Below are 16,129 nucleotides of genomic sequence, written 5' to 3'. Positions count from 1 at the left end.
GCCGTGGAGTAACACCACTCAGGGTCACAGCTGGGGAACGCCTCTCCTCCCACGGGACAGTGGGATGAGCACATTTCATGAGCACCGAGTAAAGCTTCTTCCCCTAACTTGAAACTAGAGTTAAAGTGCACTGACCCTGGGCAGGTAGCTCCAAGGGCTCGGTCCCTGGAGGGCGCAGGGGGACTGGTACCAGACTGCTTTCCTGAACAAGCCTCCCCAAGGACCAGCAGCATGAGTGGTGAGGATGGAGATAAGGAGGCTGCAGGTCACAGCGCTGCTGAGGACACTGTGGAGGCGACTCCAGGGGCGAGAAGGAGGAGGACCCGGGCAGTGAAGGAGAGATCCAGGGGCTGAAAGCATGGCTTCCACTCCATCCCGTTAAGTGTCAGGTGTGACAGGGCCCAATGAACAGCACCCCCGTCCCCCATCCCAGGCCCGGCCTCCGAGTCAGGAGGGTCAGCAAAGTAGACAAAACACAGACTTTATGATAAACAAGGGCCCGGTTCCTTCGGGGGAGTTTAGTGTGGCCTCCTCCCTCAGCTGGGCCGAGGGACTCTGCTGTTTAAACCAGTCTGATGGGCTCCTCTGCGGCTCAGCAGCACCAGGAGTGGGGACAGGAGAGGACGAGATGGGCACCGGCGTTCTGAGCCCGGCCCTCAGCCCCGCCAGCCCGCACCGCATACCTCACTGCGTACAGGCACGGGGCTGCACAGAGAAAGGCGCACAGGCAGCAGCTCCTCCAGAGGCTCAGTTTTTATTTTTTATTTAGCAACTCAGATTGAGATCAAATAACCCTCCCAGTAGGTTTAGGTTTTGAGGGATCGTAGTAAAGAGAAGCCGTGGAACACCAGTGACAGTTAAGGTCTTGAGCAAAGGACACAATGTGCCCGAGACAGCAGCGGACAGAAAGGGTGGCCCCCGAGGCACCTGGTGTCCACGACTCAGTGCTCCAAGCATGTGCCACCCTGGCTCTGGGGGCGGAGGTCGGACCAGGAAGCACCAGGCCTCTCTTCAGCCCAGTGGACATCGACCAGAACCTTCTACAGAAGAACTTGTGCTTTTAGGCCTCGGCTATTTTCTGGAGACAGCACTGAGAATTCAGCTGTCACCCAGGGTCGCTTACAAGCCCCCAGGACTGAACATTTATCGCTGCTGGGATAGGTTAACTCCATCCTGAGACAGGTGGGTGGTCTCACGTCCACTCCCGGAGGCCTGGAGAATCCGAAGAGAGGGAAAGGAGAGAGACGGGCTTCCGCGTTCCTGAGCGAGGGCAAGAGCGCGAGGTGGCGGGAGGAGGCGGTGCTCAGTTCTGCAGCTGGGACACCTCGTGCAGGTACGCAGCCAGCATCTTGGTGCCTTCAATGTAGTTGTGCCTGACAGGGAGGAACAGTCACCACGCTGCCTGGTGTCCCGAGGGCCGGGCACACATGCTGCATTCCTTCCGGAAGCGGACGTCCCACCGTCCTGGCGTGCTGGCCCTGAGTGCTGCTTGCCTTGGTTCTCAAGTCCAGTCCGGCTGCCCCACCAGGGACCAGCCCTGGTCCTGGTCTAACGGAACGCGCGGCTCTCACCCGGTACTGAGTGTGAAGGGCCTTACCTGGACCACAGCTGCTCCCGGTCTGTCTGGATGCGAGGTCTCCACCTTGTGTCCTAACACCCAGGGCTCTTCGCTCTCCCCGTGCCCTCCAAGCAGGGCCTTTCTTTGCCTCAGTCCCTGACTGGCCCACCCCAGTCACCCCAAGATGGCCCCTCTTTTCTGCCCTCACCTGTTGAGCTTTTCATTCTGGGAGTGGGCTCCGTCATCTGCTGACCCCACGGGCAACAGCATGACATTCTTCCCCGTGGCCTCCTGAAATGTCAAAGTCACAGGAATACTGCCGCCTTCCCTGGTCAAGTCCGGCTCAACACCAAAAACTGAGGGGGAATGGAATAAAAAGACACTGAGCTTTAGGGCTACGAGGCCAGGGATCCGCCACAGATCTACTGGCCCACAACCCCAAGTCCAGATCAGCAGCCCTGCTCTCAAGGTTGCAGGTGGCACAGCCCAGCCCGACACAGCCACATGCCCACGATCCACCAGCGCCTATCAGCCCCCAAAGAGGATGTCTGACCTGTTTTCAGGGCTCTTCTCCCAGCCAAGTAATGAGGGTGGTTGAAGTCGGATACCCAGGGCTTCCCGCCGTGGCTCAGGTACACCTTGAACTTGTTGGGACTGTGCAGTTCAGCAAACTTCTTGGTCAAGTAGCTCGTAACCTGAAGCACAGGCAGGAGGGACAGTGTCTTACAAGCCTGGCCTCTGATCTAGTGCTGGAGATCTACTCCACAGCGGCCTCTGGCGGCGAGTCCACCGTCGTCTACAACGGGTCTATAAGGGGTCTACAGTGAGTCTAGGGGTCTACAGTGAGTCTATGGGTCTACAGTGAGTCTCATCTGCTGCTGCTAAACACTGGTCTGCATAACTACGATAACAGAAAAAGGGATTTTATCATGAAACAAACTTCAGTTATTTAAGGTAAAAGGTCATGTTTTAATTTCAAGCAATTCACCCTTTACGTAGATATTCCCATATGATGTTAATATTTAAATCCCATGTGATGATAACACTTAAATCAAGTTTCAAGAAAACGCCCCTTGACTCGCTTTACAAAAATGATTACGTCTAAAGCAAAAACAGAGCCAGGTGCTGACCCAGGGTCACCTCGTGATGAGAAAATCTCAGTCCTAGGCTTGGAGAGTGGCCCTCAGTTTCCCCTCCCAACAGGGAAGCTCTTGACTCCGTCTCTCCATGAAACCTCCCCGGGTGAGGAGGAGGGACTGTTCCCCCGCAAGCCTGGCTGACTTTCAGAGACCAGGCGCTGCCCCACTCCGGATTCTCCCCCTCTGGAATCTGCCCCCCAATCCTGGACTCTCCCCCTCTGGACTCTTCCTCCTCTGCCGCTCACCAGGGACCAAAGGCCCGTGGACTCCCACCATAACACATGCAGTCCCAAGTCAGCAACTGCCCTGAGCCTCCGGATGAGGTCAGAGGTGAGATTTTTAGCAGGCCTCAGCAGTGACAGAGGCCGCTCACACAGGATGCCTTTTCATACAACCTTTACCTCTGATTAGCTCTGAACTGCTTATTCCAGCAATCGCTGAGCTGGCGAGCGCCAAGGACAGGGCTGCGCGGGCGGAGGCGCGCACTCCTGCCGCCCAGAGCCCCGGTGGCAGGCGCTGCGTGCGTGGCACGCCCTCCCCGCGCCCCCGCGCCCCACGTGCCTGCTCGGTGACCACTTCAGGAGTCATGTCTGGCACGAGCCTGATGGAGAACTTGCCGACCACCTTGCGAGGAATCACGGTCTTGGCCCCCGACCCAGAGAAGGCACCTTCGATCCCGTGGAGGGAGAGCGACGGGTACCGCCACCTGTGCATCAGGATGTCTTTCTGCAGAAAAACAACAAAGTGGGTCGGAGACGGCACCGCCTGCTCACATAGGAGCCCAGCCGGCCTGGGGTCCACACACCGTCAGGAAGGCAGGAGCGACCCGGCAGCCGCTACAACAGCCCCCAAGTGGGGGCCCTGTGCGTCCAGGACGGCCGCCAAGCGTGTCCCCTCCGCGCCTCCCAGTGAGTCCGCACCGCCCGGGTCAACAGAACTGACCACACAGGAGCCACGGCGTTCTGGCCGGCCCCTCCCATATGAGGGCTGTTGCAGAGCCAGGGGCACCAGGAGGGGGAGGGAGGCATGACCCCGGCCATCCTAGGTCCTAGGCTTACAGGACACCAAGGGTGGGGCAAGCTCCCCGAGGAGGGCAAGCCAGGCTGTGCACCACGTCCTAGGCCGGTGCCCACGGACAAGCCCGGCAGCCTCTGCCACGGGGACGGGCACAAGGCAGCCCCCCATCTCGCAAGCGTCTACTTGACACGACCGCCTCTCATGCCCCTCTTGTCCCAGCAGTGGCACGCGACGTATCAGGAGAGGACACGCCGCCGCCTGAACCCCTGGGCTTCCTCGGCGACTCAGCACGTAACTCTGGACGTGTCTGTGAACCAAAGAGCCCAGTGACAGCCGGAAGGAGCAAACATGGCCCTTAAGCAGACACCTCACGTAAAGGCAAACATTACCGGAAGGCAGCGGGGCAGGAGGAAATACAAATGTGTCCAGAGCCCAACCTGCCCCAGACTCGTCCCTCCCCAGGGACTAGTCTCTCTTGGTCACGGCGTCAGGACCCGACCGACTACTGCCCACGAGGGACCCGTCTCGGCTCCGCCTGTGAAATCCTTACTCCGCTCGGTCCTCTCCGATGTGTCCTGAGCCTGAGGGGTCCCTGGTCCCGCCTCCCCGTCCCCCCAGCGGCCCCTGCAGCCCCAATGCCTCAGCTCCTATCCCACCACACCCCCTGCTCGTAGTCTGTCCCCAGCGAGGTCTCACCAGCGCGTCCCTCTCCTCAACACCAGTCACCGCCGTCTTCCAGGACAGCACACGAGCTCCTCGGCAGATCAGAGGCCTTTGCGTCAGGCATCTTCACTCCGAACCCCGGGCCTCACTGGCCGCCCACGAGCGGGACAGCTGAGCCCTGCTCTGCGGCTCAGCCCCACCTGTCTCCTGCAGGCCCGGTGGCACTCCTGTCTAAGGAGGCCTCCCCCCTCCCCCAGGCGCCAGACCACCCCACGGTGGCCTCCGCACACCCCCTAAGCTTCTCTGCCCGTCTGTCACCTGGAGAGGTGACACTCAAGGGCCAAGCCCGGGGTTGTGCCCCTCCTGCATCCCCAGGGCCTGCCGCTGCGGCTCAATGAAAGCTTAGTTAACCACGTGAACTTATAGTCACACCTTAGAAACCAGGAACTAAGCTAATTAAGAGAAAAGTCACAACACGATTTTCTCCTGACAGTTAAGTAAACATTTTGCGCAAATGGTTTCCACCTCAGCACCCAGCTCCGTCAGGAACGGCTTAAATCATCTCTGGGCCAGTGGTAAAGCGACTTCCCTGCGCGTGCAAATGAGGAAAAGCCCCGCCTCTCTGCGGACGCCCCCCAGCTCCGAGGTCTCCACAGTCAGCATCTGACACGTTAAAGAGCTCCCAGCTCCCAGCCTGGCGCGTGGTGCCTTCCGGCGCCTGCACCGTCTGGCTGCTCCCGTGCCCGGGGTGCGCCCGAGTCTGTCCAGCCCTCAGCCTCCTCCCAGGGTCCCCAGGACCCGGGACACTGCAAGCCCGGCGGGGGGCAGGCCTCGCGGCGCCCGGGCAGCACCTTGCAGTCGTGCAGCAGGGTCTCTGTCCCCACGTCCCGGGCGTACTCCTCCAGGTCGAAGTCGATCTTGTCGTAGAGCTCCAGCTCCTCGTCCGTCACGGAGGCCACCGCCTCGCTGATGCCGGGGACGAGGATCTTCCCCTTCCGGTCCGTCAGGCAGCCTGGAGGAGTGGGGAGGATGAGCACGCAGCGTGCACGCACTTCTTAAGCCGCTTTGTTACCGTAACAACCCAGGGAGGAGAGCGGGGTCACCTTCCGTGTAAGATAAAGGGATGGAGACACGGAAGGTAGGTGAGCCGTCCACGGTCACGGAGCAGGATACACACCACGGAGAAAACGGGCTCCCGCAAGCCCGCCCTGAAAACCACCCCTCTGTCCATCATGTCCTGTTTAAGGCACGTCCCACGAGAAACCACCTGCTCCTACGCTGAGGACGGAAAACCGAGTGGGGCAGGGTAGACTCCAGTCCCAGAAAAGTCGACTCCGTGCAGGGCAGCCGCTGCCCGCCAGGGAAGGAAACAGGACTGAGCACATGGCGGGCCGAGGCCGTGCGCCAGGGGGACACCAGGCAAGGGAGCCGTGGCCTCGCTCTCAAAGGGTTGAGCACGCAGGAGACCACTGCGGCCAGTCACAGCGTCAACTAGACTGAGGCAGATGCCCTCCAGGGACGTAAGACACAACGGCGTCCAGAGGAAGGACAGCCGTGATGGCAGATGACAGGGCAGGCGGGGTGCCCGAGTCGGGCCGCGGAGACGACGTGGGGGAGAGAGGAGGCAGAAGTGAAGCATGGGGGTGAAGCTGGGGGTGAAGCATGGGGGTGAAGCTGGGGGTGAAGCATGCGGGTCTTTTAAAGGGAACAGTCAGCTGCGGGGGGAGGGACATAAGGCACGAAGCAGCCTGGAAGCAGTGCCCGCACCAACCTCCCGCCCAACTGCCACGCGGTGACGGAGGCCACGCTCACCCATCAGCATGATGAGGTCGGTCATGGCCTCGTGCACCGAGCCGCCGTACACGCCGGAGTGCAGGTCCCTGTTGCTGCATTCCACCTGCGGACACACGGCCACCCTGCTTGGCTGCTCACGGGAGCCCGTTCTCACCACGCGACAGTAAAGTGAGCAAAGAACATTCACACGACCATTTTCGAAATCAAAACCTGCTCCCTCAACAAGCAAAGCAAGGTGCTTCCTCAATTCCAGAACTCTGGCGACAACCAAAAAATCCTCTTGGAAACGCCAACCACGGGAGAAAGCATGGGCACCCAGAGCCCTCCCAGCGGCTCCCCGCACGACCCGGCACCGACCTCGATGAAGAAGTAGCAGATGCCCCGGAGCCCGTAGGTGATGCAGGGCTTGGTCTTCCCCAGCCAGTAGTTGTCGGAGATGCAGACGTAGTCCACATCCTTAAAGAAAGCGTCCTTCTGGGCAAAGATCAGCGCATCCAGGCCTTCGGAGCCAGACTCCTCCATGCCCTCCAGACAGAAGCGGACATTGACGGGGACTTCCTGGGCAGGAGACCGGAAGGAAGGCGCTCAGTGCTCACGGACTTAGAAGCAACAGCCAGGAAGCCACCCAATGTTGTGAAGTCACGAATTTCAAATAACCGACTTCCTCCAGACCGACCACTGGGCGGGCTGTGTGTGGCCCACAGAGACCCTCAGTCCCCAGGCACTGGGCCACCAGGGGACAAGCGTGGCTTCGGCCGGTCCCCCTCAGAAGGACTCCTTCCAAGGAGCTCCAAGCCCGACCACATGTGCCACTCATCGGGGTCTCTGCGCTCACCCAGCGCAAATCAGCGTCTCTAGCAAAGCTAAGCCGCTCTCTCTAAAACAAAGGCCGCGGCACAGACAGCCAGAGCCTTCATCTGCGTGGCCACCAGCAGCGCACGCAAGAGCGAGAGCGCTTCCCACAGTTCAGAAGGCGCTCCATGCGCTGCAGGCCCTTCTCCTCCAGAGCTGACAGTGACCCTAAGGTGCCACCTGGCTCCTGCTCGGTGGCCTTCCAGGTCTCCCCAAGGCTGTGCTGTGAGGCACGTGGCCCTTCCACAGGAGAGATCATGAAGCCACACCTGAGCGAGGCGATGCCAAAGGCCATGGAAGGCTGGGCCCGTACGGACTCACGTCTGCGGGGTCCTAGCTCAGAGCTGCCACTCCAGTGGAACAGGGATGAGGGGAGGTGCGCTGGGCAGCTCTGCCCTGCACACGGCCACCCCTCCACTCGGCCACTCGCTGATCCCAGGGGCCCTGGAGGAGAGGGGCCTTCCCGGCCCAAGCCCAGCTCCCTTCAGCCCTTTTCAGATCCACCACCCCACGTCCCGACAAAAATGCTTGTCTCATCATTCTTGTCGCAACACAAGATAAAAGCAAGATGCAGAAACTGCCTATGTGTTATGATCACAATTAGATTAAAAAGAATTCTTGAAAAGATTGGTCAGTAACAAAATATTAAGTCTATGAGGCCTGGATTCGAGGCACCTCTTTTTTCTCTCTACTTTTCTGTATTTTACAAACTTTCAACAAGGAGCAGATGTTTCACTTAAGGAAATATTTTTTAAAAATCAAATTTACTTTTAGGAGGATAAAAACCGCACAGAGGGGCTTCCCTGGTGGCGCAGTGGTTGAGAGTCCACCTGCCGATGCAGGGGACGCGGGTTCGTGCCCCGGTTCGGGAGGATCCCACATGCCGCGGAGCGGCTGGGCCCGTGAGCCATGGCTGCTGAGCCTGTGCGTCCGGAGCTTGTGCTCCACAACGGGAGAGGCCACAGCAGTGAGAGGCCCGCGTACCGCAAAAAAAACAAACAAACAAAAAAAAAAAACCGCGCAGAGAAAGTAAGGGTTTGTCAGCTAGCACAGGGCCTGGGTCACGCCCTGGCAAGCACCCACTTCCCAGGTGCGGTCAGAGCCCAGAACTCTCACCTGCCTGGGTCCCTGCTGAGTCACCAACAGGGTGACCTTGGGACAACTGTAAAACCACTGCACCTTCAATGCTTCCCCAAACTGGAAAACAACCTATAAACTGGAAGATGACCCAGCTGTGCTGATGCAGTCTCGGGCAGAAGCCCGCTGTCTCCTGGCCCGTGCTCTTTGATCTTTACGGGCTGTTCTGGGAACAGAAAGTCCCACTCTGCATCCCCAGGTGGAGCAGGTGTATCGGGCGCTAGATGTGGGCAGCGTACCTGACCCGTTTTCTGGAAGGCTTCCAGGGCGTTCATCCAGCCGGCCACCGGCCCCTTATCATCGGTGGCTCCTCTCCCGTACAGTTTGCCTGGAACAGCAACCAGCAAGTTCATCAGGTGACGGTTGCAGCGCACAGAAAGGAGCACCTCTCGGTGAGCACCTGACGACATCCCAGCGCGACCCCGCGCAGCCGTCCTAAGCCTCTTCTTTGTGTCAGAAGCCCCGTTTCCATTCTATCAGGAGCCCCGAGTCTCCACCCAACACGATCGTTAGGATCTTCCAGAGAACTCGCCGATCTAAGAGCAAGCGGCGGGAGTGCGGCCAAGTTCCCGCCGCCTCAGGGCACGGCTGCAAGCCCAGCTCTGCGGGACCACTGCCACTTGGCTAGTGTGTTAAAATCTAGTCCACAGCCAGCCGGCAGCAGCGCGTGAGGGAAACCTGGCTGGATGCAGGTGCACCAACTGAGGAGAACCACAGTCTCACCCACACCACAGCCCAGTTTGATGAAGAACAGAACCGACGCTCGTCACGTACCTCGCTAGGTTATCACTAAAGGACAGGATGCTGCCCCTCCCCAGGGTGACCGGTCACCTCCCCTCGGCACAGCCACCTCTGGGACCCCTGTACAAAGGCGGGCGTCTGGGCTGGGCACCGGCCACCTTGAAGGACACGAGGGAAACAAGCCCTGCCCCCCTCCCGGACGGGACGCAGTGTAAGGCCCGAGGGAGGCCAGGACCCCGGGCGCCGCGTGCTCGGGGGCCCGTCCCCTCAGTCTGTCCCGGTCGGTCCTCTGTCCTCCTCACCCTTAGCCTGTTTTCAACGTTCGCCGGGTCAACCTGACCCGCCCCAAAGCGGCGTGGGGCTTAAAGCCATCCCTGCCTTGGGGATTTCTTTTTTAAACGAAATCTGCTTTTCACAAAAGCTAAAGAGCTCGTCTAAGACACATCCTCGTCCCTGGGGCAAACACTGACCAAGCGACCCCAGGGAGCGGGGCTGTGCGCGCCGAGGCGGACAGAGACCGAGAGCGCCCACCCCCGGCCCGGCACGCCAGCAGCCGTGTGTGGGCAGCTTCTCCGGGCTGCGGGGCGCTCCAGGTTCTTCCATCCTACGTGTCTGTGTGTCTGTCTGGGGGTGGGCTGTCAGGGAGGGGCTGAGCAGTAGGAGACCAGGGCTGGCACAGGAGGAGGCGCAATGAGGGGAGAGAAGATGGGGCCCGCTGGGTCCCCCAAGAGGCTCCGCTGTGGGGCAGCGCGGGAGGCGGTGCAGGACCCGCCTCCACAGGCCAGGGGAGGGCCTTGCAAGGGGGGAGAGAAGGGGCGGGACGAGGACGACCTCCGGGGGTCCTGGTGCAGGGGGGAGGGGAGTAGGGGCGCCCCTGGGAGAGGGGACGAGAGGAAGGGGGGGCGCCTGGGCCCTGGACTGAGCACACGTTAGCAAGCGCAGCCTGAGGACCGCTGTGTGACTGTCCCCGAGCCGGGGAAGCTCCAACAGAAACTCAGAGTGTCCCGCAAGAAAGGCTTTACTTAGAGACGGTCTGGACTCGGCCCAAGGGGACGAGGCACAAACAAAGGGGCTGCTCCATGTGGCAAAAGGCTGCGTCCAGTGCGGAAACGTGAAGGTTCAGTGATGAAGGCAGGAGGAGCCTTTACCCGGGGCGGGTTGCGGGCAGCGAGAAGAGGGGCCAGTGCGGGGGCCGTGAAGAGGTGCGCGAGGTGCCCGCGGGGCTCAGCCCGGGAGCCCTCGATGGCTTCACGGAGCCGTCACTGCCATCCTCACCAGGGCAGCAGGCATCGGGGAAAGGCTGACGCTTCCCTAAACCCTGATGGGAGCTGCTGAAATGCACCACGGAAGCAGCTACGAATCGGATCAGATTTGGATCCCAGGTTTTGGGAGGCTGCGCCGCCTCAATTCAGATCAGGCTTCCTGGGAAAGTGTCAGCAGGAGAGGGAAGCCCAGCAGGCCCAAGGCCCCAGAGACGTGGTTCCACAAAGAAAGGAAGGCTTTCGGAGGTTTCAAGGATGGATGCACATGCGTGAGGCTTCCAGAACCCAATTTCTAGATCATGTACAAACAGCCAGCTCTGGAAAGACAACCCAGAGGCCACGGGTGTACCTCCTAAGCAAATGCCACAAGTCCTCTTCCTCGGGGAAGCATCCCTACCGTCTCGCTCCACCAAGGTGAAGGGCTCACTGTCCCAGCCGTCCTCCAGGGCTGCCGGCTGCACGTCCAGATGTCCATAAATGCACACCGTTTTCTTCTGCGGGTCGGAGCCCAGCGTGCCGAGTAAAATGGGTGGAAGTGGGATCTCCGAGCCATCAGGGAGCTGGGGGAGGAGAGGAGGCCATGGCGGACAGGCTTTGTTTAAAGAGGGTGGTGTTTACAGCAGATGTTATCAACATGCCCTGGACAATCTTCTGTGTTCTCATCAACCATTTCTATTGCAGAGTTCAAGATCATACTGTTCAACCGAGTCATTAATTAACAAGAATATACCTTCCCATAATCCGGAGCACAGAGACTGGACTACGGCCACACCACCCCGAACGCGCCCCATCTCATCAGAGCACAGAGAGTGAATTACGTTTACCAACTGCAGGTGGCTTGGTAAACTTTTAAAGGTTGATTTTTGAAAAAAACTTTTATGTAACAAAACATATTACAAAGGCTGAGTTTGGGATGCAGCTTAATTCATTATTTTCTAAAATAATGTATAAAAACTACTGTAATCTTAAAGCAGAAGATACACTTTGAAGTTTTTTATGTAAATTACAATCATGCACAGAAAGGGCCGTTAGACCAGGGTATGATGAACTGCACTTTGCAGTAGGCCACACTGCATCAAGCCGCAGTAGCTGGGACTCCTGAGCCTCCTCCCAAAGGCCGTATCAGCCTCCCAGTCCCCTAAGAACGGGGGACAGATATTAATCTCAGGATTCCTTCCTCATCTAGGGTAGAAATGCAGGTGTACGAAGGCAAGTCAGTGCCAAGCCCCACATCAAATTCAGGTCCCTTCCAACATTCACATCAGCTGAGCGCCTGCACCTTTCATGGTAAACCATGGCCCACTAAAGGCCCTGCAAAATATCCGGCACCCCATCCTCCTCGCCCCTTCCTGCGGTCTAAGAGGACAACCCGAGGTCCTTACAAAGTGCCACCAACGGCAGGGAGGGTGAAAGGAGCACGTCCTGAGTTTCAACTGCAGGAGCGAGGATGAGTCACAGAGGAGCCATCACACACCTGGGTGTCAGGCTAGTTACTAGAAAATGCTCTGAAAACATACGTAACTAAACAGAACACACAAACCTAACTGGTAATGAAACTATGGTAACGACTTACAATTAAGAGGTAAAATGAGAAGCAGCTAAAACCGACAAGCAAATCAGGACAAGGCCGGTGATGGGCCGGTAAAAGTGTCCTTCTCCAAACTCCCAGGGGCACTGAGCACCTCTACGTGTCTGCGCACGCATCAGGGAACGCTCCAGGCCGCCGAGTGCTCTCAGGATACGGGATCTGTCTTTCCAGTGAACCCGACTCATAAATGCCAACTTAAGTAACTGCTGCTGGCCCTGCAGCTGCCCACGCGCAATCCTGGACTCCGCCTCGCCACGCACCCACGCGAGCTGCCCTGGGGCTGTGTCCTCGCGAGGACGGCTTGTAGCCACCAGGGCAAAGAACTGTGCTCGAAACCAAACGCCCTGACCTGGTCACACGAGACACGGGGTGCTGCGGTCCCAGCTGGCCCTTAGCTCGCCTCATAGGAAAGTGATTTTTAAACAACAGATTTTCTCTAAATAAATCTCTGCTCCAGGCAGCTCCTCCGAAACACTTCAGCATTTTCTAAGAAGCCACTTGGGCCCATAGATATTCATACCGCAAACTGCAAATCTCTCTCTGAGCTTCCCCACTTACTCAGATGTCACAGGACAAGGCCTGGGCGAGAGACACAGTGACGTGTTTACAGGGAGAACACGCTGTCCTCTCCCAGCACCTGTCTGGGCACAAGTCTGTGACACGGGGTCCTCACGTCTCCCTGCTTTCCACCCATTCTAACGGCCGCCACACGAGTCCAGCTCCCGACCCCTGACGCACTGCACTGGCGCCGGGGGCTCTTCCGTCACTGCTCTGCTCAGGAGCCATGACTGCCCCATTTGCTGAGCTCCTCTGTCTGGCATTTGGGCCCTCAGGGACTGGGCCCACCACCACCCGGGGCAGCGCTGGGCTGCACGCAGGCCGGACATGACAGCTCCTGCACCGATCCTGGCAGGGAGGCCCCAAGAGCCCCAAATCAGCCCTCCCACCATCACACCGGCCCCTGAGCCTTGCCCAGCAGGGACCGGGCTCCCAACATCATCTCTCCTCCGTGAGCCTGAAGTTACCCCAGCTTCTGCGCATACAAGTGCTGACAGCCACCCCACACCTGCCCCAAGTCACCACCACCTCCAGTAAAGGGCAACACCGCTGCCCGATGAACTGATGGGCAGAGGGGACCACATGCGCTATGGCTGCGCCCCACGGGGACCTCGGCAGAGCTTCTCTAACAGTGATGAAAGCTGCCAAACTCCTGCCCTGATAAAAGTAGGCATCATGGAACTCAAATAGTGTGGCAGTCATTTAGTCTTTCGTGGAAGGTCCTTTCTGAAGAACCGCACTGTAACATCTGTGTTAAACAGAATAGATCCATCTATTTTAACAAAACAACTCTTAAAGATTATTTGCCACCTAGATTTTTTTTTAATGTATTAGGAAAAAAGGAAGAGGAAGCAAGTCAAGTATGCTCCTAACAGAAACTAACTCAAAGAAACTTGGTTTAGCCTCTCATGAGCGGGCAAAGTGCCAGGAAGCTCTAATGTGTCTTAAGTAATCTTCAGTTAACTATTAAGTCTGTGGTCAGAAGAAATCTCACACAAACAACACTGGACTGGGAATCGGAAGGCCCAGATTTTAACCTCCTTTGCCATGGGCCTATTATTGGTTCCCAGGGAGACAGAGCCCACCTGGGCCTCTGGGTCCTTCCATTTATGAAAAGAGCTGAATGTCCAGATCTGAAATCCCAGGATATGGTTTCAGCGGACACATAAATCATCAGGCAAGAGAACCAAGATAAACCAAAGCCAGTTATCACTGCAACATAAAAGAGCGTTACGAACTTTGAAAATGCATGCCGTGAAACATGTAATTAACACGGGACTGAAATCATCTGAAAGGAAAATAGTGGAATAATGTACCATAAAGTGAGATCGTTCATTCAAGTTAGAATCTGTCAGAATCCTGCATTAAAATGCAACTGAGCCCCAAGTCCCACACATAAAGTAGCCCTTTTCCAGGAACCAAGTCATGAAAAGTGCCGTTTCTACCAACTGGGGACACAGTGGGTGTGAGTGGGAGTCTCCATTAGTTTTGCATCTGATTGGCAAAGAGCAACTTCCTGGTCTGAAGGCTGACTGACTTCTGGGAAGGAACGTCAGCTCGCCCCAGAATGGCCATCATGTTAACTTCTGCTTAGCTAACACTCAACAGTTCTCCTTCCTGGAGAACAGTGATGAGTATCACAAATTTCTCTCTAATCCAGCTCAAGAAATCACACAGCTTAGCATCCAAATCAGGCCTGCTTTGTTTGTTTGAAAGACCAGCAGGTTATCTGAAGCAAAGACGTGTAAGAACTAGCCAAGTCCTATCAACTCCTCAGTAAACCTGCTCGCTGTGGCTCTGCAGCGCGGAGAGTGCCGGCCGCATACCTTCTGGTTCCCAATGTCCACCAGCTCCACGGAGCCCCCCAGCTGCTTGATATCGGCGGCGGCGACCTCCATCATCCTCCTGATCTCGCCTCTCTTCTCCGGCCACGCAGACACGCTCTGGATGGCCACCCATTCTGCAAGTTTCTGTTTGTGGATAATAAGCAGAAGAGATTCTGAAAAGGTGCTCCTTGAGGAAGGAAAGTACTCACAGTGTGCCACTGTCAGGCGCACAGAGGTCACTTGCTACCTGCGGCCACTCCATTTGGAACATGCTGCCCAGACGCAGAAGAAGAGCTCCATGGCATCTGCTTTTTGCTTAAGATATAAAGGGACTGCCTGTACTGACCCTACACCAAGAACTATACAGCATGACAGGAAAATCGTTAACCACTAAGCATGACGTGAGTGTAACATGTACAAAGTTCCACAAACACGTTTATATCTGCATCTGACAAAATTACAACTGAAGGATACGGAAAATACCCAATATTTTCAGAGTCCAAGTTGGCTTATTTACCATCCTGACGATGGCCAAGTTCTCTAAAATATGTTTTAGAATGAGAACTCTAAAGATTTCACCTGAAATATGTCTACCAAGGATGATTTTAACGTATGATTCTTTAAGTTAACATCAAGAAACAGATTAATACATAACATTACCAAATCATTTAAAACATGCTAAATGTAAAATAGTTCTTTATATCTATCACAAGAATAAACAAAAATCTTCAATTAGCTTTGCCATTTCTAGAAACACGTATTAAGAGTTTCTGTCAAAAGCCAACTTATATACTGTAATGAGAAAGCAGAGGAAAAGATCTCTAGAGAATACACATTTTTTAGTTACTTTTTAATTTATTTATTTTATTTATTATTATTTTTTTTTTTAGTTACTTTTTTTTTGTGGTGCGAACACTTAAGATCTACTCAAGTACACGATACAGTATTGCTGACTATAATCACCACGCAGTGCACTGGATCCCCAGAACTTACCCATCTTGTAAGTGAGGTTTGTACCCTTTGGCCAACACCTCCCCAGGTCCCCACCCCCCGACAACCACCGTTCGACTCTCCACTTCTCTGAGCGCAACTTTTTCAGATTCCACATGTGAGATCACACTAGCGTTGGTCTTTCTCCATCTAGACAGTATTTTTAACACTTGATTAGAACAGCATAATTCATGTTAGCTTCTTGAAAGCTCCTCTGGGTGCCACGGAATTAAACTGAACTTGAACGTTTACCAGAATAAACATTCCCTTACCTTAACGTAGCGATCCTGATTCTCATCAACGTACTTAAACAGGGCAGTGAGGGCCGACATCTTCCAACCAGACCGCAGGCCTTGGAGATTCTTGGAAGGAGGAAGAATCTGTCAGTGCTGCCTCGAGACAGGGTCCAACTGATCAACAGGCCTGGAGGCACTTGTGCAGGATCATAAACTGTACTCCACCCCCCGACCAGCACTGGATGCAGTCGTCACGAGGACTCCAGCAAGTGACCTTGGCAGATACAGTGGTTCTGGAAAGCAGTCAGAGGCTCAGGCTGATCTCCATTCTTTTTTCAGAAGGAAAAGGTACACAGAATTGTGTGTCAAAATGGAAGGTAATCGAAGGAAGGGCCTGAGTTGAAGACAATCTGATATAAATTAAAAGCAGGTACTCCCCAGGAGCACTGACATACCGGCATTTTAAAACGTTTTTTTAAATTTAATTTTACTCTCTTAAAGCCCACAACTTCCCCTTACTATTACCAGAGAGGAAATAATCACGCCAAGGCTCCCAGCAAAAATGTCACATCTTGTCTCTCTGCCACAAACCAACAATACAGCAAACAAAGCCCGAGGAGAGGATCGTAATTCAGTTTAAGGAAACACAACCTGGGCCCAGAAACAGCCAAGACAACGTACGAAACTCCACTAGGGCCCGATTCAGATTAAAGAAACTTCCAGCCTCCCAGGTGCATTTTCTAACATCCAGTTTCTGCTCTGTGCGAC

At 55.9% G+C, this 16,129-nt stretch overlaps 1 protein-coding gene across 2 annotated transcripts; it reads right to left on the bottom strand.

The window, feature by feature from the left end:
• Nucleotides 1-735: 735 nt before the first annotated feature.
• Nucleotides 736-15,457, bottom strand: CNDP2 (carnosine dipeptidase 2; the record flags this gene model as incomplete). Of its 2 annotated transcripts, XM_079717643.1 has the most annotated exons (11): nucleotides 736-1,373; nucleotides 1,767-1,914; nucleotides 2,112-2,253; nucleotides 3,259-3,423; nucleotides 5,229-5,389; nucleotides 6,190-6,274; nucleotides 6,529-6,729; nucleotides 8,400-8,488; nucleotides 10,561-10,723; nucleotides 14,136-14,279; nucleotides 15,398-15,457. In XM_079717643.1, 11 exons carry the CDS (start codon nucleotides 15,455-15,457, stop codon nucleotides 1,304-1,306), a joined length of 1,428 nt encoding a protein of 475 aa, XP_079573769.1. In that variant the 3' UTR covers nucleotides 736-1,303. The 2 variants fall into 2 exon arrangements, with proteins under 2 accessions (XP_079573769.1, XP_079573770.1); XM_079717644.1 differs by lacking the exons at nucleotides 8,400-8,488; nucleotides 10,561-10,723.
• Between the last annotated feature and the right edge of the window lie 672 nt (nucleotides 15,458-16,129).

This window comes from Hyperoodon ampullatus (assembly GCF_949752795.1).
Source record: "Hyperoodon ampullatus genome assembly, chromosome: 13".
NCBI classification, from domain to species: Eukaryota; Metazoa; Chordata; class Mammalia; order Artiodactyla; family Ziphiidae; genus Hyperoodon; species Hyperoodon ampullatus.
The sequence above is the reverse complement of the archived record's forward strand: the minus strand, read 5'-3'. Positions and strand labels throughout refer to the sequence as shown.